Source organism: Macrobrachium nipponense, chromosome 21, assembly GCF_015104395.2.
Source record: "Macrobrachium nipponense isolate FS-2020 chromosome 21, ASM1510439v2, whole genome shotgun sequence".
Lineage (NCBI taxonomy): Eukaryota > Metazoa > Arthropoda > Malacostraca > Decapoda > Palaemonidae > Macrobrachium > Macrobrachium nipponense.
In genome coordinates this window covers 18,735,315-18,757,964 of record NC_087212.1, presented here as the reverse complement: position 1 = coordinate 18,757,964, position 22,650 = coordinate 18,735,315, and the positions used below count along the sequence as shown (strand labels likewise).

General features: G+C 38.4%; 1 protein-coding gene across 6 annotated transcripts in view; it reads right to left on the bottom strand.

Annotated features, from left to right (window-relative positions):
- LOC135197820 (FHIP family protein GJ17503-like) overlaps positions 1–22,650 on the bottom strand; it is a 246,217-nt gene that overhangs the window by 94,179 nt on the left and 129,388 nt on the right. For 5 of the 6 annotated variants that reach the window (XM_064224954.1, XM_064224959.1, XM_064224957.1 and 2 more), the window contains exons 8-9: positions 22,046–22,096; positions 7,856–8,029 (exon numbers count right to left, since the gene is read on the bottom strand). In XM_064224954.1, coding sequence (XP_064081024.1) covers positions 7,856–8,029; positions 22,046–22,096 — 225 coding nt within the window. The remainder of the gene's footprint in view (positions 1–7,855; positions 8,030–22,045; positions 22,097–22,650) is intronic. The other variant, XM_064224955.1, reaches the window with a different exon arrangement.

Below are 22,650 nucleotides of genomic sequence, written 5' to 3'. Positions count from 1 at the left end.
CAGGATGAGTTCCAGCTCCCTGCCCCAGCACTGAATCCGCAGATACGTACGGGCCCAAGGCGAAGCATTTTTCGTAAGTGATTCTCACATAGTAAGTAGTGGTTCGCGAACACTGACTGACATCTCCAGAATGTTGTCTCCATCAGATTTCGCACGGACATATTCTTGTTGAAAGCAAGAGAAGTTGCTATGGCTCTTACTTTGTGTGCTTTCACTTTAAGAAGCCTAAGATGCTCTTCTCTGCAGGATCCGTGTGCTTCTTTGATGAGGCTTCTCAAGAAGAAGGACAATGCGTGCTTCGACATGGACGAGTAGGCTCTTTTACTGAACACCACAGGACCTCTCGGTTGGCTTTCAGTTGCTCTTTTCTTCTAAGGTAGTATTTCACCATTCTCACTGGGCAAAGAGTTCTCTCGGGTTCTTCTCCTACCAAAGAAGATAACCCACGAATCTCGAAGTTCTTGGGCCATGGACTTGATGGGTTCTCGTTCTTTGCAAGAAAACCAGGAAGGAAAGAGCAAATGAGAGAGTCCTCCTTAAAACCCACATTACCATCAATCGCCTGAAGCTCACTACTCTTCTGGCGGAAGCTAGAGCCATCAAAAACAGAGTCTTTTCCTGGTAAGGTCTCTGAATGAGGCTGAATTAGGGGGTTCAAACCTAGAGGACCAAGGAATTGAAGGACTACATCCAAATTCCAGCTAGTGTCTTAGGAGACTGCATTTTCGTTGTATCAAAAGACCTAATAAGGTCCTGTAGGTCCTTATCTTCCGATAAGTTGAGGCCCCTGTGCCTGAAGACATTCGCCAACATACTACGATAGCCTTTAATTGTCGAAACGACTAAGCCACATTCTTGTCTTAAGAATAAAAAGAAGTCTGCAATTTGATTCACAGAGGTACTGGAAGAGGAAACGTTATTCCTCTTGCACACATCTTCGAAGACATCCCACTTAGACTGGTACACTCGTAAGGTGGAAGACCTCCTCGCTCTAGCGATTGCCTTAGCAGCTGCTGACGAAAAGCCTTTCGCTCTGACCAGTTTCTGGACAGTCTGAAGCCAGTCAGACTGAGAGCGGGGAGGTTTTTGTGGTACCTGTCGAAGTGGGGCTGTCTGAGTAGATCGCTCCTTAGAGGAAGCGATCTTGGAAAATCCACTAGCATTCCGCACCTCTGTGAACCAATCTTGTGTTGGCCAAAAGGGAGCTATCAAAGTCATCCTCGCGGAATCTGACTCTGCGAACTTTTTTAAAGTCAACCCCAGAATCTTGAAGGGGGGAAACGCGTATACATCGAGTCCTTTCCAATCGAGTAGGAGAGCGTCTATCCCTATTGCTCCTGGATCCGAGATGGGCGAGCAATACAGATCTAGTCTTTTGTTCTTTGAAGTTGCAAACAGGTCTAAGAGAGGCATGCCCCACAACTTCCAAAGGCTCTGGCAAACATCTTGGTGCAGAGTCCACTCTGTGGGAAGGACCTGATCTTTCCTGCTGAGGAGATCTGCCCTTACATTCCTTTCTCCCTGTACGAATCTGGTGAGAAGTTTTATCCCCCTTTCTTCTGTCCACAGAAGAAGATCTCTTGCTGTTTCGTACAGAGAGAAGGAATGCGTCCCCCCCTGTTTCCTGATGTATGCCAGAGCCGTGGTGTTGTCCGAGTTTATTTGCACAACTGCTCCTGTCACATCTGACTCGAACTCCTTCAGAGCAAGCCACACGTCTATTAGTTCTTTCCTGTTGATGTGCCAGGAAGACTGGTCCCCCACCCAGGTTCCTGACACCTCCTTGGTTCCCAGAGTTGCCCCCCAACCTGTTTCCGACGCATCGGAGAACAACACCAGGCTGGGGTTCTGGGATTGAAGAGGCAGTCCCTGCGAGAACTTGTTGGGATCCGCCCACCATGCTAACTCCTTCTTGATTTGATGAGAGATTGACAGGGAGAACTTCAAATCCTGAGAAGGACGACTCCAATTCCGATGAAGAAAGAATTGGAGCGGTCTCAGGTGCAACCTTCCTAGGGGAACAAATTGCTCCAGTGAGGAGAGCGTCCCCAGCAGACTCATCCACTCCCTCACTGTGCATACTTCTTTCCCTAAGAAGGTTGTTACTTTTTCGATTTTTTCGTCCCCGGGCTATCCTCTCCTGTGGACGGAAAAGCCCGAAAACTCAGAGAGTTCATCTGGATCCCCAGATAAACGCATCTTGAGCGGGAATCAGACTTGACTTCTGCAGATTGACCAAAAGTCCTAAGGAATAAGTCAAATCCAGGGTTTTCTTCAAGTCCTTCAGACAACGATCTCTGGAATTGGCTCTTATAAGCCAATCGTCGAGATAGAGCGAAATCCTCACCCCTTCTAGGTGAAACCATTGTGCCACATTCCTCAAGATGGCCGTAAAGACTTGGGGGGCCGTGGAGAGGCCAAAACACAGGGCCCTGAATTGGAAGATTCTTCCCCCCATCATGAATCTTAGAAACTTCCTCGAGGAAGGATGGATTGGTACGTGGAAGTAAGCGTCCTGTAAGTCCAAGGACACCATCCAGTCCCCTGGACGGAGTGCTGCTAACACCGAGGCAGTGGTCTCCATCGTGAACTTCTTCTTTTCGACGAAGAAGTTCAGGGCGCTTACGTCCAACACCGGCCTCCATCCCCCTGAGGATTTCGGAACTAGGAACAGGCGGTTGTAAAAGCCTGCCGAAAGATGATCTGCCACTAGTTCGATCGCCTCCTTTTCCAGCATCTGATCTACCGCTAGTCGGAGGGCTTGATTCATGATGGGGTCCCTGTATCTGGCCGTCAACTCCCTCGGGGTATTCGTCAAGGGAGGCCTCGAGAGAACGGGATGAGATAGCCCTTCCTCAAAATTGACAGGGTCCAGGCATCTGCGTCTTTCTGGGCCCAGACTTCTGCAAACTGTAAAAGCCTGGCGCCTACAGTTGTCTGAAGGACTTGAGTCTTACTTGGGAGGTTTGATTGACTTCGTAAAAGTCCTCCCTCTTCTATTCGGTTTCCGACCTCTGAACGAAGAGGATCTAGAGGTAGAAGCCCCTCGAAAGGGTTCCTGAGAGGTCGGCTTAGCTTTCTTCGTCTTAGTCTGGAAGGTAGGGCGCGGCTTCCTTGCAGACTGCGCTAGAAGGTCCTGCGTAGCTTTGGCGAGAGAGCCTTCGAATGTCTTGAACCAGGTGTTTAGGAAAATAGCTGCGTAGAGAGAGGGCAAAAAGCAAACGATCTCTGAGCAGTGAGACAGACTTTTGTTAAAAATGAGCAAAATACTGATCTTTTCTTCAAGACCCCTGCTCCAAACAGTGAAGCTATTTCGCTGGCCCCATCCCTCACCGATTTATCCATACAGGATAAGACACAATTCAAATCCTCCGGAGAAAACGTGTCCGGTCCTTGAGTTTTCTTGGCTAGGACTCCGAGGGACCAATCGAGAAAGTTGAAAAACTTCCAAGACTCTAAAAATGCCTTTTAGAATGTGATCTATTTCATTCATTGCCACGTAGTTTTGGCCGAATTCAAAGCTGATCTTCTAGTGGCGTCTACTAGTGCCGAAAAATCTGCGTCAGCTGAAGACGGAAGGCCCAGTCCCAAGGGTTTCTCCTGTCTCATACCAAAATCCTGTCCGTCCTGAAAGCTTCGACGGAGGGAAGGCAAAACATAGTTTTCCCCCGCTTCTTCTTTAGTACGCATCCATGAACCGAAACTCTTGAGCGCTTTCTTCATAGAAAGAGTCGGTTTCATTCTCACACACGAAGATCCTTTCGTTGCTTTCGCTGTGGAGAACAACGAGTGTGGAGAAGGAGGAGCAGTAGGGCTCAAAGACTCTCCGAACTCCTGAAGAAGAAGCTCTGTGAGCTTCTTGTACGAAGAAACTGTAGCCGATGTATTAGTTTCTTCCTCAGAGGCTTCCTGGTCTTCTTGAAGAGGAGAACGAGGATGAGGATCCTTATGAGAATCCTTAGATGATTCCTAGCTGGGGTACAGTGCGATGAAGGAGACAAAGTCTTGAATGAGGAGAAGATTCCAAAGTAGAGAGGCGTACAGGAGAACGAAGAGGTCGTAAAAGAAGGACGCTTATCCGAAAAAAGAAAATTCTTGTCTAATCTCGCATTCCTTCCTAAACGCAGACAAACTCTTAACAGCAAAAGAGGAAGGACTCCTTTCCCTAGAAAGACCACGTCTATCCCTAGGGAAACTACTTGAGGGAGAGCGCCTACTAAAATCCTGGCGCCGATCGTGAGGAGAGCGGCTACTAGGCGCCGAGCGCCTATCTGTCACAGGGCGCTTAGGGGAATCCTGGCGCCTACCAAGCGGCGAAACGTTGCTAAAAATAGGGCGCCTATCGGGAGCAGGGCGCTTGAGAGGCTCTTGATGCCTACGAAGCGGAGAGCGGCTGCTATGCTCCGAGCGCTAAACGGAACAGGGCGTTCGACGAGATCTTGGTCCTTACCAAGGGGAGAACGTCTGTAAGGCTCCGAGCGCCTAACAGAAGCAGGGCGCTTGAGGCGTTCTTGACTTCTAACAAGAGGAGACCGATCAGGAGTAGGGAGTCTCGAGAACGAAGAGCGCCTACTAGGAGAACGAAGCAAAAGAGGATCAAGGCGTCTTTCTCCGGGAGAACAGCTACTAAAAGAAGGACGCTTACCAGGAGCAGGGCTCCTACTAGACTCTTGATGTCTTACAGGGGAGGAGCGAACTCCATGCGATGAGCGCCTACCAGTCACGTTATCCGACGCTCGACGACAGTAGTCGGAAGGAGAAGTGCGCCTACTTTCAGAAGGGCATTCCCTAGGTTCTCTGAGAAGGCGAGGAGAAGAAAGATGAGACGGAGACAACGAAATAAGTCTTCTATGACCTGAGCGACTCTCTCTTCTTGCACGAACTCTAGAAGAAGGAGAAACAGAAGAATGGCGTCTCGACACCTCCGAGCGGGAGTGGTGTTCCTCTCGTGAAATGTTACGATGTGTAGAAGTATCCTCAAAAGAAGGAGATCGCCGATTACAAGGAGAGCGCTCTTCCGACGAAACGCGCCTCGATCTCTTGATAGGGAGAGACAAATCCTTCCTTCTACGCGATCTCGATGCCAAGGAGTCCGCCAAGGCTGTGATCTGAGCTTGTAGGCCCGCTAGCACTCGAGAAGGAGAGTCCCCAGGATCTTCTTCCGAAGCAAGCTCAGCGCGAGGAGCGGGAGAAGGAGGGCGATCACTGGATCTCCTAGGCTTCTTTGCTTGCAAGGAAGCTACATCAGAAAAGTCTTCTGGGCTGGACGCTAACGTACTGAAGGGAGCCTCCGCAGCCCTCTTCAACGTGGCGTGACGCCTCCTTAGAGCTCCAACCACGCTCGGCGAAGAAGAATGAGGATGACGAAAAACACTGACGAAGAATATCCTTCTTCTTACGATCCAAGGCAGCTGGGAGCGAACTTCAGGATCTGCCGAGGGGACGCCATGGACCGGTGGGGGCTCTCCCTAGCCCTCCTGCGGCTTTCGACTTTCCTCCTCCACTGGAACTGGGAGTCTGGAAGAGGTCTAGGCCTGGAGGCACTAAGGAGCCGGTCAGACGCACCCTCCACATCACTGGGTACACTGCACTTATCATCACTGACACTCTTACCTTGATCAGTACGAAGATTCTTGTCTTCCTTAGAACACAAGGAAGCTTTTGAGGCCGCCGCCTCCGAAGACAAATCTACGGCTTCGGTGCGGGGAGCGGGAGCGGAGACCTGGGAGGAAGGTTCTAAAACTACATTAATGTTAGTTTCATTCTCACTCATTCTCGACCTGCTCGAACTCCTTGAAGAAGCTTTACGTACCCTATCCCTTTCAAGTTTCCTAATATAAGAAGAAAGAGCCTTATATTCATCTTCGTTCAAAACCTCACACTCTTGACACGGGTTACTAAACGAACATTCATTCCCCCTACATTTAACACAGAAAGTGTGAGGGTCAACCGCAGCTTTCGGTAACCTCACCTTACATCCATCGGTCAAACATACTCTAAACAAAACCGGAGTTTTGGAAACAGAATCAAAATCAGACATTCTACAGGAAAATCCAGCGCAAAGTCAATAACGGTCCACAATCAGCGTATGCCAAGCCAAAATAGAGCAAATACGTCACCAAAATGTCCAAATCAATCTCCAGGCAAGCGAGAAATGAAGAATATATCGGAATGAAACGACAACAGTTGTTATCGCTTCAGCGACAGAAAAAAATCTGGCTGGAGAGATAGATTGGTTCATACGCCCGCCACCCAGCGCCGTGTGCCGCGAGATTTGAAATTCTGTCGGAACGTCGGAGACTATAGCTAAGTATATATCTGGCAGGGAAGTTCATGTACAAAATTGAAGAATTACTGCAGTCTTGTACATTTAAGCTCTCCTTTTTAACAGTTTCCCTTCTTGATCCAGACCCTGACTAATTTGGGTTAGAAGGAGAAATGGGCTATTACTGCTAAAAATGAACACATGCTTTAGTCTCAGCCATACTGCCCCTTTCCACACTAATGGCACTAGTAAGAACCGACTTGAAAAAATTTACCTAATACCTTACCCAAAAAGGGATGACACCAACATCATAATGGGCACAAGTGGAAGCCTACCACACATCCAAGACTACATATTACTGAATACAATCATCCCCAAACTGATCATGTTGGGACAGAAAACTGGACAGGATGCCATGAGTCTTACTCCAAACATCAGTTTACCCATGGAATGCATGGAATGACTCTTGAGGCTGTAATATTCTTGAGATATCATTCTACCTAGAAATGGTATTCTTTCTCAATTAACCAAGAAGGGGGGAGGGGGTTAGAGACTGGACAGCAGGGTAAAAGGAGACAAAATAAGCTAAATGAAATTCAGTCACTTTATGTACTGAGAATTAATAGTTAAAAGAGGTTGGATGGCAAGAAGAAAGTTAATACAACATGAAATAGAAATAAAGAGAACAAGGTAATCATACTTTGTTGAGCCCTCCCTTTATACCAAAGATAATGGTATAAAGGGGGCTCCCGATTTCAGGACTGATTGTATTTTTTTCTGTACAGAATGGAGGATTAAAAATAAGGCCTGGATAACAAACTACTGAAAATGCAAATTCAAAGATGTTAAGAAGTCTGAAATTAAAATCTTGAATAAGTCACACTAATAGCACCCAATACAAGAAAGGAGGGGGAGGAGGAGTATTAAACTGACTAACAAAGGAACAAAGGGAAGATCATAATCAATCACTCAAAATCTAGTCCTTTCAAAATAACTAGCACATCTACCTACAATCAAATCTCAGAACAGATTCATAATGTCACCCGAGCTCAGACATGATGATGGCAATAAGGAAACATTTGAAGTACTGTACAACATAAAATATAATTAAGTTTTATAAATTACCTAATACTTTGACTTACCCTTAAGTCTCAACCAAATAAATGAACACATAAGAGCTCTTTGATGAAAGAAATATAATGGATGCACAGTACTTTACAGGTGGAGAATTAATGATTTTCAATTTGCCTACTGTAGTCTCCATCCAATGCTATAGTGCCTGATGGGTGTGACATGAGCAACGAATAGGTCACTAACACCATGATGGATGACTGCAAATAGGAATACAAGCTTTCTGCTTTTATTTTAAAATTAAACCCTTATAGTAAGGACTTGCTGTTGCTTTAGAGGCTAGAGCACAACTGAATAAAGACATGGATATAAATGCAGGCCCCTAATTGGGGGGTAGAAACTTGTCCACATGAATTTTAAAAAATCTTTGTTTTCTGCACTTTGGATGGCCTGACCTACTTGATGTTTTAAGAGAGGCTATGGTTTGAAATTTTACCCAATCACATTTATAATGCATACCATATTTGGAGAATGTAATCTTGATATAAGAATGGTTATAATAGGCGGTTCAACTGCAGGACTATTGGTGGTGAGTATGAAAGCTAAGAAAGCTCGCCTGAGTTCAGGTTCCGTGACAGTTCTTAGACATAACTCTACATATGCTGTTGCTGCCACTACTTCTTCCACAACAGACTGTAAAGTAACAGAAGAAAAATTATTAGCTAGCAAAATGATGAGGTCATTCAGTATATCGCTAGTTGATGGATACCATCATGTACTGATCAAATTGCAGTTTACATTAATTTCTGAACATCTCAACACAATTGTATACATTCTGTGCCCAGGAAGGGAAACATCGTATTCCAAATGGTGCATGGAAAAACAACTCTCATAAAAATAGCAGTTTTATTAAACTGACTAATGTAATACTGTACTTTGCAGGCTACAAAAAATATGCAGCAAAGACATTTCTTTCCTCTGCAATAACAAGGAAATTTAATACTACACCTATTAAACATGGTAAGTACTGTCAAAGCTTCAATTAAGTTTTTAAACTAAATACGTACTACTGCATATTTGGCCAAATATGTAAGCATGGGGTGAACTTTCCAAGCAATTTTGCCACTATTCAGATAGTACAAATAATTTACATGGAAGGTACTATGCATGATATTAAGATGAATCCCAAGGATGTCATCATTATGCAATATAAAATAAAGTAGTGTCATAAAATAAAATGACAATGCTCTTACATCATATTTGCCAACTGTATTAAAATTAAATGCTTCAGTCGTTACTCTTCTTATAAATCTATAAGAATGAAGGATTATGGAATTAAAAAGTCATAAATAATGCAAACAAATTCAAAATCAATAATAATTAAACAATAATTAAGATCTACTACAACTAAATACAAGAGCTACTGAGAAGAGAGATAGACAGGAACAGATTTCTCATATTAATAGTTTAGTCATTAAATACTATAATAAGATGCAATTACAAGCCTGAAGGATTAGTTCTTACATACCCATAGTAATAATCACATCTTACTAGTTAACTGTAATTTATTTATTATTTTGTGACAGGTAAAATTGAAATGTTGAAGAATCTGACAAAAGTTTGTGAAGGGATTTGTTTGTGTGAAATAAGATTCAGTGTCAGAGGAAATTTAGAGCCACAAAAAACATGCCTCACAATTGATTTTGAGTGGATATAGGGAGCGCAGTATATTCAACAAATATCCATGGATCACACAAGAGGGGCCAATTCCATGAGAAAATAAACAGTATGTCTTGTATAACAGTGTGATAGCTTTCTTTAAATGGAAAAGAGACTATAATTCTACTTTATATACTTAAGCCATCTTAATTTGTTGTTACCAGAATACTAATGGGCTTCACTGATGACAGACTCTTGCTCACAAGAGCAGCAATATCTAATTTGGTCAAAGCAGATACGGGTTTTCTTTATTTAACATTTTCAATTCCTCTCGTACCTTCATTCAAATTCTAAACTCACCACTTAATTAAAATTCTTAACTCCAACAGGGGTGGCCACCTGTTCTTGTATAAAAGCTTTGTTTGTAGTACTGTGATTTCTGATTTTTAAATCTGTTTCTTCACCTTTTTTCCACATTTTTTTCCCATAAAAATTACTGCTTGAGTAGTATCTACAAAAAGTCTAAAGACTACAGATAGGCACATTCACCTATTTTTATGATGGTTTTAATAATACTTCATTCTGCATGTTTTATATAAGATGCTGAATAAAATATGGTAAATCATCCATAAATGCAGTTTAATTTTAATATCAATAGGTAAATTATTACTTATATAATTTATTGCTCAAGTCAACAGTGTGCCACTACAGACATTTCCCCGTGTAACACCATTTTCAAGTGGAAAAGTTTTTGACAAAACATCACTATCTCTCACCTGAAAAGTAGTCCAAAAATTTTGGATACATTTAGGTAAATGGCCAAGGATGCTATTTTTACATTACGTTTTTAATATTGCACACTTCTATGTCAAGTCTTTTCAGTGTCAAAAAAAGGCAGCTACAAAAATTTTTTCTTACAAATCCTCTAGTATATAGTATGTAACTGGTATTCAAAGTTAGAGAATCTACTGTATAGTAAATCTATAAACGGTGACCCGAACTGAATGGGAGTCAAAATTTTATTTTCTCGAATGTGCCAAAGTTGAGTCTTTACCATTTTCTCTAGCAATTTGCATAAGCAACTTGTCAAAGAAATTGTTCTGTAATTATCTACAATAATAATGGGATCCTTTCCAGGTTTCAGGACAGAATCATCATGTACTTTTGCCATTCAGCTACAAATAAATTTTGAAGCCATAAACCATTATAAAACTGTAATAGGTATGACTTTGCCAAAGGTGCTAAATGCCTGAACATTTTAAAACAAATATTGTTACTGCCAGGAACAGAGCTAACCTTTGGGCAGTGTTTTCATTTAAATTTTCATCATTACTTAAAATTGGTAAGTTTTCTCCTATTATGTTAATAATATTTCTTTTGGAATGAATATTAGTTTTCCATCTTCCAATATGGTGTGTCTGGGAGGTTTAACATGGCTACCATTTATTTTCCAGAGTTTTTCCCATATTATTTTGTATCTGATTCATATTTCTTCCATAAAATTCTTGTTCCTTGAATTTTTTAAATATTGCAGATATTTTGTGGCATAGAGGCTTTAATATGTATCAATTTCTCGTAAACTTTGCTATAAATTTCCTTCTAATATCAGTACTGTATTAATGTTTTATTAGTTTCAATAAATCTGTATTTACATTATCTAGTCATCTCCCTATGAGTATTTTTATTTTTATCAATTTCGTTAGCAACACGATGGAAATTTCTTTTAGTGGATGACATTTTGAATTGGTATTCCTTTATCAGCAGCACTTTTAATGAAATAAATAAATTTAATGTTTCATTATGAACTTTTCAATATTCAAAAGGTGGGATATTTCTAGTTTGCAAGGTCATTCTGCAATACGAAAATTAATATTGGGAAAAGATCACAGACTTACAAGTCATCAATTGTATTCCAATCTAATCCGTCTACTATACTTGATGCACAGAGTCAAAGTCTACTGAGAAAAATGTTCCATGTGATTTTTAATATGTGCTGATTTCATCATCATTCATACATGACATATCATTTGTTACATGAATTTTTCCATTCTATTTTCTGCCTAGTATTTGGGTTTGTATGTACAATTATGGTCCAAGATTGGGTTGAGAGCATTAAAACCACATACTATTAATACAGGTTCTTCATTATTTTAAGTAATTTTTTAACTTTATCAATGTTGTAATTTTTATTAAGCTGGTTGAATAATTAGCATTGTTACTCATAATTTTAATATTCGTAGTACTTGATATTTGCAGGTTATCAATTTTATTTGTATTTAATACAGTACCTGATATTGGCAGGTCAGTGAGGTACTTTGTCATAAAATATGCTGTTATGTACAAATATATGGTTAAACCCAAATTTCCTTCTTCCTCTCTAGATGTAAAAGGTGAGCTGTATTTACGGTACCTATTGTTTATATTGTTTTATTGAAGTGTTGTAAACATACTATCACTGGTTCATATTATTTTAGTAATTGTTGTATTGCTCCTAGATGTAATCTGGTCTGTAAACTATTTACATTCCACTGTATAATATAGCTACTGAAAATATTATGCTTTTTCTGAGTTATCAACTTGGATTTTTTCTAGTGATTTACTCAAGAAATTTGTAATATATGAAGTGTTCAATACACGTAACCTTTTCCATGAAAGTTCAGATCAGTAGTTTCTTTTTTTCTACATTTCATAAAATTATTAGTTTGTTAAACTATATTCACATGTGGTATCAAGTATATTTCTAGTTTCATTTGCTCCTCTTGTATCAATTATTGGTGATGGAGTAATCTCTTCTTCCTTAACATAATCATTCTTATCTATGGTATGGTTCTCTTCCACTTCTTCGGTGTTTTGGATAGCGGCCTCCATTAGTTTTAATATCATTTGAGACGATAAGAGGTATATTCTTAGCTTGTTTTGTTTGTGTTCTTTCTTCATATCTTTTGCCTTTGGTTTAACTGATGTTTTTCTAAAAATAGTTGGTTTCTTCATTTTGGGTGGTTCTCTTTAAATGTCTCTTTTTATCTTTAATTTCTGATCCATCACAACTTTCCTCTGTTACTTCTGTGGTGTTATCTTCTTGTGTTCCTATTTGCATTAATATTCAAATGTATTTGAATAAAAATTTCCATATTATTTGTGCCTGTTTCTTAATTATTTACCATTTCATTTTTCTGTAAATTATTTGTTTTTCATCGAGATTTATTTTTCTGTTTTGTTACTTCTATAACTTCTATCAGTATGCACTTTTGTTTCATTAATGGTTCTTTTTTATTGAAGAATATGTATGTTTCTTAGCAGGATCCTGAATTCCTCTCATTTTCAATTCTCATTTAGCCTGCTTTGTGCATCCCTGTTCTTTTCTGTAATATTTTCAATTTCATATTGTATGTATATAATACAAATATTCTTTAGACCTTGCTTAATGATCTTGCCCATAGTTCATACACTCAGTTCACTGCACTTCCATTATGTGGTATGTTCATCAGATCTCAACATCTGAGTTAAGTCAGCAGCCCACAAAGTGTGGGACATATGAATCTCCTCTTTGTTGTACAAAACCCTTGATTTCAGGAATTAGATGTTCAAAATCTTTTAAGAACATTTCCCATTCTTAGCCTTGCACGGAACTTGCACTTCCGTGAACAATACAAGGTTACCATACTGAACAGCCACTTCATCTAGAAGAGATTTAAATAACCCGTGTTGAATAGCTCTAGCATGAATAGAATCAATTATTTTTGTAACCACCTTCATAACATGCTCATAGTTAACAACTCGCAAACAAAGAACTTGCTGGTGTATAATGCAGTGATAGCTAATAAACTGAGGGAACGAAGCATCATTTTTGCACAGTCACAAAGCCAACATTGGCACCTATCATTGATGGAGCTCCATCTGTTGTTATTGACACAAGTTACCGAAGAGGTAGATTCACTTCGTCAATGAAATTATTGAACATGAAAAACATCCACGCCATGTATTTTTCTTTCAGGGGTAAGAGCACTAATAAATCTTCCTTCACAGTGTCATCAGAAAAAACCATGTGCACAAATATACACTTAATTGGCCAGTGTCCACAACATCCGAAGATTCATCAAACTGTAAGTTGAAATATTATGTACATTCTGCAATGTCTGTTTTCATTTGATTAAACACATTTCCCAACATCATTTCTATTCTACATGTGACTGTGTTCCCTGACAATGGCATGGATTTGATTGAATTTATGATTTCAGTCTTATTCTTGAAACTTTTAAACAAAGGTTCAGGTGTTGCAAGTCAACGCTCCTTCCCCATTTCACCATCCTCAAATAGTTTCTTCTTTTTTGCAAGAACATAGGCAACATTAAATGTGTCAATGGTTGGTGCATATGCTTTATCAACAGGCTTCTAGAATATTTCTTGCTGACCCCGCAACTCAAGATTTTAGCTGTTTCACTTTCTTGCTTCTTAAAGCACTGCCAGATGGATAGTTAATATCATATCTCTTGTGAAGTGTTCAAAATGCCTCTCTCCATGGCTTTTCTTAGGTACAGCACCAATTGCAAGACAAATTAAGCACATACATTTAATCTTTGAAACTGGCTAAAAAAATAAGTTCTTCCCATTCATCTTGGAAAGCATAATTATGACTTCTTTTCTTTGAGCCTAAAGCCATTCTTGTTCTTTAATTGAAAATAAAATTAGCATGGATTCTAATGAAATGCCATATTCAATTTGCAAAGAAATAGAAATAGTACATTACTCTACAAGGGAAAAATACCACCTGAACTCATGATATGCTAGTGCAGGTAGATTATTTCTCTCTCTCTCTCTCTCTCTCTCTCTCTCTCTCTCTCTCTCTCTCTCTCTCTCTCTCTCTCCTGCAAGTGTTAGAAGTATGTATGTATGTAGGTATATACTTTTAAGGGGGCCGGCCGGAACCCCTATATATGGTGGTAGTATAGGGCGAAAAATGCAGTCATGAAAAAATTCATGGAGCTTCATATGGCAATTGAGAATACGTATACGAAACATTTCGTCAAAATTCCTCTTACTTTCGTAGTTACAGGGTAATTAGTAAACATAACTCAATAAGCCTAAAACATTCATCCGTACAAGAAAATGCAATATTTCTTCTGTTATCGTAAATTTTGATAATTATTGGCTAACAAATTGTGAGAAATGGCATCTGTAGATATTCCGTGGGTCGCAGAGGGGATGATCAGTAGGAGCACAGACTTCAAGTAGACTACACGTTCGAGTTTCACCTCTGACATTCGCTTGCTTTTACATATGCTTATCTATGTTTCGGCAAGAATTTCATCATGCCAATGAGGAAAAGACAAGGAAAACATCTTGCTAACATAAAGATGAAGAGAATTCGCTCTAATATGATTACAGAATATCATAATATATGCGATATTAGCGTAGTTAGTGGAGAGAGAGAGGGAGGGTTGCGTAGTAAGTAAACGCACCCGTCTTGCCTGAAGCACACGTCACACTGTCCCCAAGGCTACGATCTTTGAGCAAAGGGATCTTAATTTATGATAAATAACATAGTTTTGGTTTATTAATACCCAAAATGGAATATGAAATTCATAATAATCATGATTTATTATTAACATTGTCTTTGTAAAAAGTACAACTTCGAATTTCACCTCTTGACATTCTCTTGCATTTACGTTTGTTTATTTTTGTTTCTGCAAGAATTTCATCATGCCAAAACGGAAAATAATAGGAAAACATCTAGGTAACATACAGAAGAAGAAAATTCGCTGTAATAAGCCGAGTTAGTGAAGGAGAGAGAGAGAGTTGCGTAGGAAGGAGTGCCCCCGCCTTGCCTGACGCAGTGCCCCAAGCTACGATATATGAGCAAAGGGATCATCATTTATGATTTGGTTTATTAATACACAAAAAAGAAATATACATTCATAATAATCATTATTTATTAACATTGTCGTTATAAAAATACGAAGAAAAACTTTGAACGCCCGTATCTCAAAACTATAGTTATTAACCTTCAAAATCTTTCTTCTCACTTAGTTTTAAAGCTATAACATTGGAATTTGGTTTATAACTCAGAAAGACGTTATAGAACAATCAAATTTTTTTTAAAATAAATTTTGTTTTCCTAATTTATAGGGTTTATTTTTTTACCATAATGAAAAATTCATATCTAGGAAAAAAAATGACTTTTAGAAAAAAAAACTCCTCATTTGATTGGAGGTCTACATCAGGTCTATATATGGTAGTAATCCCAGGTCTTAATATTAACCCTTAAACGCCAAAGTGGTAAAAATCAAAACCTCTCCCGAATGCCGGGGCCGGTTTGGAGTGAGCGCAGAAGCGGAAAAAATTATTTTTTCAAAAAATCACAGCGCGCTTAGTTTTCAAGATTAAGAGTTCATTTTTGGCTCCCTTTTTTTCATTGCCTGAAGTTTAGTATGCAACCATCAGAAATGATAAAAATTATAATTATCATATATAAATAATGCAATATATGATAGCGCAAAAACGAAATTTCATATATAATTGTATTCAAATCGCGCGGTTAAAGGTAACAAGTTACTTTTTTTTTCGTTGTAATGTAAACTAAATTGCAATCTTTTTGGTATATAACACATTGTAAAACGATAAAAGCAACACAGAGAAAATATTATCACAAAATGATGCATGAATTCGTAACGAGCGGATGTAAAAAAATATATTTTTTTTAAATTCACCATAAATCTAAATATTGTTATAGAGACTTCGAATTTGTTTCAAGATGAAGTTAAGTGATGGAATATTACGATACTGTAAGAGTTTTAGCTTACAATTGCAGTTTTCGACCATTTCGGACGAGTTAAAGTTGACCAAATGTCGAATTTAAAAAAAAAAAATTTTTATATGCAATTATTTCAGAAATAAGAAAAGCTACAACCTTCAAATATTTTTTCTTTTATTCTACATGAAATTGCGCACATTTTCATATATGAAACTCTATGAAATGCCTAATATGAAACGGAGCAAATATTCCGAGAATGCGATGTACGCAATTCGGAGATTTATGGCGGAGAATCCGCGTGCGGAGGGAAGGAAAGTTTTTTTCATAAATTCACCATAAATCGAAATATTGTTCTAGAGACTTCGAATTTGTTGCAAAATGAAGGTAAATGATTGAATATTACTAAAATATAAGAGTTTTAGCTTACAATTGCGTTTTTCGACCATTTCGGTAGAGTCAAAGTTGACCGAACATGGTTTTTTTTTTATTTATCGTGATTTATATGCAAATATTTCAAAAATGAAAAAAGCTACAACCTTCAATTATTTTTTGTTGTATTCTACATGAAATTGCACACATTTTCATATATAAAACTTTATGTAACGGCTAATTTAAAATGGTGCAAACATTACCACAATCGCACGTATGATTTTTTCGGAAGAGTTACCGCGCGGACATAAAGAAAATTTTATTTTTTTCATAAATTCACCATAAATCGAAATATAGTGCTAGAGACTTCCAATTTGTTACAAAATGAAGGTAAATGATTGAATATTAATAAAATATAAGAGTTTTAGCTTACAATTACGTTTTCGACCATTTCGGTAGAGTCAAAATTGACCGAAAATTGAAAATTTGTCACTTATCATTTTTTATATGAAAATATTTCAAAACTGATAAAAGCCACAACCATGGGTTGTTTTTAGTTGTATTGTGCATGAAATTGCACACATTTCCATATATAAAACTTTATGTAACGGCTAATTTTAAAATGGTGCAAACATTACCACAATCGCATGTATGATTTTTTTAGGAAGAGTTACCGAGCGGACGTAAGGAAAAAGTTTTTTCATAAATTCACCATAAATCAAAATATTGTGCTAGAGACTTCCAATTTGTTGCAAAATTAAGGTAAATAGTTGAATATTACTGCAATATAAGCATTTTAGCTTACAATTGCGTTTTTTGACCATTTCGGTAGAGTCAAAGTTGACCGAAGGTTGAAATTTTGGCAATTATCGTTATTTATATGAAAATATCGCAAAACTCATAAAAGCTACAATCATGAGTATTTTTTTGTTGTATTTTAAATGAAATTGCGCACATTTTCATATATAATATTTCATGTAACGGATAATTTAAAACGGTGCAAAAATTATGTCAAAGTGACGAAATAATTTTTGAGATGTCACTGATACTTTTTAGTGCGATAAGAAAGAAATTCGCGCTTGCGCGCCTGCGTAACGATTCTAAACAAAACAACGCCTTGATCCGTGAACTCCCAGCATCCCCCAAGGCACGTGATTCAAAAGTTTTCGGCTGGTAGGCCTATAAGTATTTTTCCGCGAATTTTTAAAAAAACTTTTTTGAGTCGACGTATGGTACGTCCATTCGGCATACGGGGGACATTTTGACTCGACGTTTAATACGTCCATTCGGCATTTAAGGGTTAAATATCAAGGGAGGAGATAGAATTTGAAAAATAGTTATTTTCAGGATAAATCGCCCTGGCGTCACAAAACCGAAGGTCAAAGGCGAAAATCATATGCGGTTTAGAGATGTCCCAAGTCACCTTATTAAGTGGTATGAATATCAAAGTACTGTCCTCAAAGAATGGCATTAGCCGGCCGGCCCCCTTAAGGATACTAATGTTTAGGATTACTTTGAAATTATAATAATACAATCTCTAAGATTAATACAGTTACATGATAATAATTTCAGGTAAATTTGATGTAGGATGTTACATAAGGTATACATTTGGTGTTTCTATTTCTTCCTTCTTTTATCTCTCTCTCTCTCTCTCTCTCTCTCTCTCTCTCTCTCTCTCTCTCTCAAGTCTCTCTCTCTACTCTCTCTCTCTCCTAATGGCACCTCCTCCTCTCTCTCTCTCTCTCTCTCTCTCTCTCTCCTCAGCAAAAGAATTTATAAACAGACCAGCAAAAGAATTTATAAGCAAACAAACAATGTATTTATGGGAGGGGAAGTAGTGTTGCCTATAGAAGTTCATTTCAATCTACTGATATCGTAAGGAGTAATTCTCTCTCTCTCTCTCTCTCTCTCTCTCTCTCTCTCTCTCTCTCTCTCTCTCTCTCTCTCTCTCTCTCTCTCTCTCTCTCTCTCTATTATTGGCTGTTTATATATTTCTAATGGTAAAATATTTCAGATGACTTTGAAATAATATCAATAATACCAATTCAATGGTATATTTGATGTAGGATGATACTTTAAGTATACATTTGTTATTTGAACTTTCAAGATAGGCAGATATAGGCATTTTTAGAAGGGAGTTCTATCCATTCGCGGGTTTGAGCTATTCGCAGGGGTGTCTGGTGCACATCCCCCACGAATATGGGGGGAACACTGTATATATATTGATAATCTTCTTAGTATTTGCATTCTTCCGATTCATGGACTCACGGATTCACAGATTTCTCTCTGGACCATATCTACCCATTATTAGCAGGATATTTGCCTATCTGTGGTATTTTTCTATAAAAATATCCACAAATTCCTGGTTTTTTACCAGTTCCATCATAAAACACACTGTGTGTGGTTAATCTATTAAAAAACCAGGTATACAAATTTTTAGTCGGTTTTTCCTGAGTTTTACCTACCAAAACAGGCCGTTTTTAGTGTTTTCATAGGGGTTCAACAATTTGTGGATTCGCGGAAGGGTCTGGTATGCATCCCCGCAAATACAGGCAGTCCCCGGGTTACGACGGGGGTTCCGTTCTTGAGACGCGTCGTAAGCCGAAAATCGTCGTAAGCCGGAACGACGCTTGGAAATATGTCTTAAACTAATAAAAAGTTATAAAAACCTTACTTGTAATCCTTTGGTTACACTACATGTCGTTTCCTGTAGTTTTATGTACAACCTGGAGTTATTTTCATAAAAGAATGCTGGTTCTTGAAGGTAAAAACTATTGTAATCCTCTGGTGACACTACATTCTTGAAGTTTTATGTACAACCTGGAGTGATTTTGCAAAATCTTGAGGGCTACAAGAACAGCTGATTACTATTTACGTATCATATAGACTAATTAAAGTAAATGTATCTTTAAATAGGCTTATATATTAGTATCAACAAAACATTTCCTGCCATGAGTCAGAGGCCGTTTAATGAAACGAACACTTCTCTGTCCTATCTGTTCAGAAGATAAACGTTACGTCAATCCCCGAGACCATTGTTGCCAAAGCGTCTCTCTCTCTCTCTCTCTCTCTCTCTCTCTTTCTCTCCTCTATTCTCCTCTCTCTCTCTCTCGTCTCTCTCTCTCTCTCTCTCTCTCTCTCTCTCTCTCTCTCTCTCTCTCTCTCTCTGATCAAATTACATTGGAAACTTGACATACGATTGCCCTAATATACGAATGTTTTGAGATATAACAGAAAATTTGCGAAAATACAAGCTTTGATATACAACGAAATATTTGAGATACGATTTTGCGATGAGTGTTAGTTGTATAGGCGACCGATAAATGGCGTTCAGTCTGTTTGTTTGTTGGTGCTGCATGTTAACACGTCGTTGTTTAGTTCGTTGTATTTGCGCCTATTTTTCGTGTTATTTTGTCTATTTTATTATTAACCATGGGTCTCAAAGCTAAAGACAAAGCAGGTGATAAGAAAAAAACCCAAGAAAATGATTTCGATGGAAGCAAAACATGAAATTATAGCAAAGCATGAACGTGGCGTTCGTATCGTCGATTTGGCAAACGAGTATGGTCGAAATCCTCTACAATATCCACGATCATCAAGCAGAAGGAAGGTATAAAAACCCCGAGACCATTGTTGCCAAAGCGTCTCTCTCTCTCTCTCTCTCTCTCTCTCTCTCTCTCTCTCTCTCTCTCTCTCCTCTCTCTCTCTCTCTCTCTCTCTCTCTCTCTCTGATCAAATTACGTACTGGATAATGTCTCTCTTTGGATACTTCGATTTTGCCAAATATTGAGGGCTACAAGAACAGTTGATTACTATTTACATATCATATAGACTAATTAGTAAACGTATCTTTAAATAGGCTTATATTATTAGTATCAACAAAACATTTACTGGCATGAGTCAGAGGCCGTTTAACGAAACGAAAACACTTCTCTGTCCTTAACTCGGAGCGTCGGAAGAAGACGCTCTCTCTCTCTCTCTCTCTCTCTCTCTCTCTCTCTCTCTCTCTCTCTCTCTCTCTCTCTCTCTCTCGCTCTCTCTCTCTCTCTCTCTCTCTCTCTCTCTCTCTGATCAAATTACTGGATAATGTCTCTCTTTGGATACTTGGAATTTGCGTTGTAATCTAACCAGAAACTTTCGTTTTGTTATTATTACTGGAAACAAGCAATGATTTTTTCATTATTTGCGCTTTTGGACTGTTATATGTAAACTAGTCTGTATTCATTCGCTCGGAAACTAGTTCCGCATATGAGGCGTCACTAAAAAACATAGAAAAATACAACATAAAAAGTGTCGAAAATCATCATAATCTCAAAATTTTTGTTGTAATCTAACCAGAAACTTATTTTTATTAATATACTGTGCTAAACTATAAAGGATTTTTATCATAGTATGCGTTTTTTAAAAGCGTCGTTAACTCGGAGCGTTGGAAGACGCCTCTCTCTCTCTCTCTCTCTCTCTCTCTCTCTCTCTCTCTGATCAAATTACTGGATAATGTCTCTCTTTGGATACTTGGAATTTGCGTTGTAATCTAACCAGAAACTTCGTTTTGTTATTATTACTGGAAACAAGCAATGATTTTTTCATTATTTGCGCTTTTGGACTGTTATATGTAAACTAGTATGTATTCATTCGCTCGGAAACTAGTTCCGCATATGAGGCGTCACTAAAAAACATAGAAAAATACAACATAAAAAGTGTCGAAAATCATCATAATCTCAAAATTTTTGTTGTAATCTAACCAGAAACTTATTTTTATTAATATACTGTGCTAAACTATAAAGGATTTTTATCATAGTATGCGTTTTTTAAAAGCGACGTTAACTCGGAGCGTCGGAAGCGTCAGCGTCGTAACCTCGGAACAAGCGTCGTAACCCAGGACGGATTTTTCCATTGAATATTTAAGAAAAAGCGTCGTAACCTCGGAACGTCGTAAGCCGGAACCGTCGTAACCCGGGGACCGCCTGTATGGGGAACCATTGTATGAAGTAGCATTATACACTGTCCATAATTTATCCTTTATATGCTTATAACTATACGTATACCTTTACTATAAAATCATAGAGAGCTGGTCTTTTCTACACCTCCGTAATCAAAGATTTACAGGCAATTATTTCTCTCCATGTCATTGTGACAATATTGGTATGTCCCCTCTGCTGGTCAATCACCTACTACAGCCAAAGTATCCCAACTACAAAATCTTTCGTGCGCTTGCTCTGATCTGAAATAATGATTTTTAACCTCGGCCACAAGTGGTGAGCGACTGTGGTGTGGCCAAGAATACTGACCCAGTAGCCACTTCCTAGCCACTCTTTTAGCCACGTCCACTGCTTGTTGCTTGTCTGCATCCTTCTGTGTAAACACGTGTTAAATATTTTTTTTAGTGGTTGGCCACTTAGTTGGCCAACTACTTTCCACTGAAAGTGTCCCTTGTGCGGGCAGCCAAAGAGTCCACCTCAAACGTATGGGTCGGTTATTTAAATTTTATTAGTGATGAGGTAAGCCATCTAATTGTGTGGAGAGAACTAGAAATAATTTTCTTGTCGAAACAAATATTAGCTAGAACTCTAGTAACTATCCAAACAGTAAATTTAAGATTTACCTAGTTGCTTTCATAATACCCATCTCCAACATGGGGCTTGATGTGCAGGCAGTAAATGTCTCAAAGCTTACCATATATTTTTTTTTTAAATTAACCTTTCAAAGATGACATTCAGATACTGAAATAATATTAATAGTAATCAATCAAACACTTCCAAAGTCTACTCCACATACAAGAAAACAAGGTCTGTCTAATATGCTTCACTGCTCAAACATTGGTAAAAAGCTGTACAAGTATTTATGTATAAGATTGTTGAAGGCACACCCTAACAAGAAGCATAAAAGTACAGACAAGTCCTGTGCAAATATGAAGCAAATATAATACTAACCAGAAAAACAGGTGAGCTGTGTGCGCGGACATCCCCATTGACTGCACCACCCTGTGAAAGCCAATGATTGGTACCAAGTCATGGAAAGGCCCAAGGATGCAAAAAAGAGCCTGTGTTACTAAGTCCCATAAAATGCAAACAAGAATAGATGAAAAATCAGATTCACTAGAAGTACTATGGCAGATAAGAAAAATCAAAAGAAAAAGAGATGCAAAGGAATAAAATACCCTTTCAGCATAACTTAAAGCATAAAACTAACATAGCACTCTATCCCACAATAAAATAACAAAACTTTCACTTTCAGCAACAATACTATAATTATTGAAACCTATATGCAAATAAAATCAAGTTTATTACAACATACAAGTTTCTATGCAACAAAACTTAAATGCCACGTTGCAATAAGTACAATTCATCCAATTATTAACCTTTGACTGTGGTAAATAGGGTACGAAACTGAAGAACTTGAGACATTGGGTAGATTATCAATAAAACTGAGAGTGGAAACTATAATAACCAGTCATGGTAGAAGCTTCCCTAAAAATGAAAATACAAGAGTTGAAAAACAAACCATAGCTTTCATACAATGTATTCTAAAATTAACA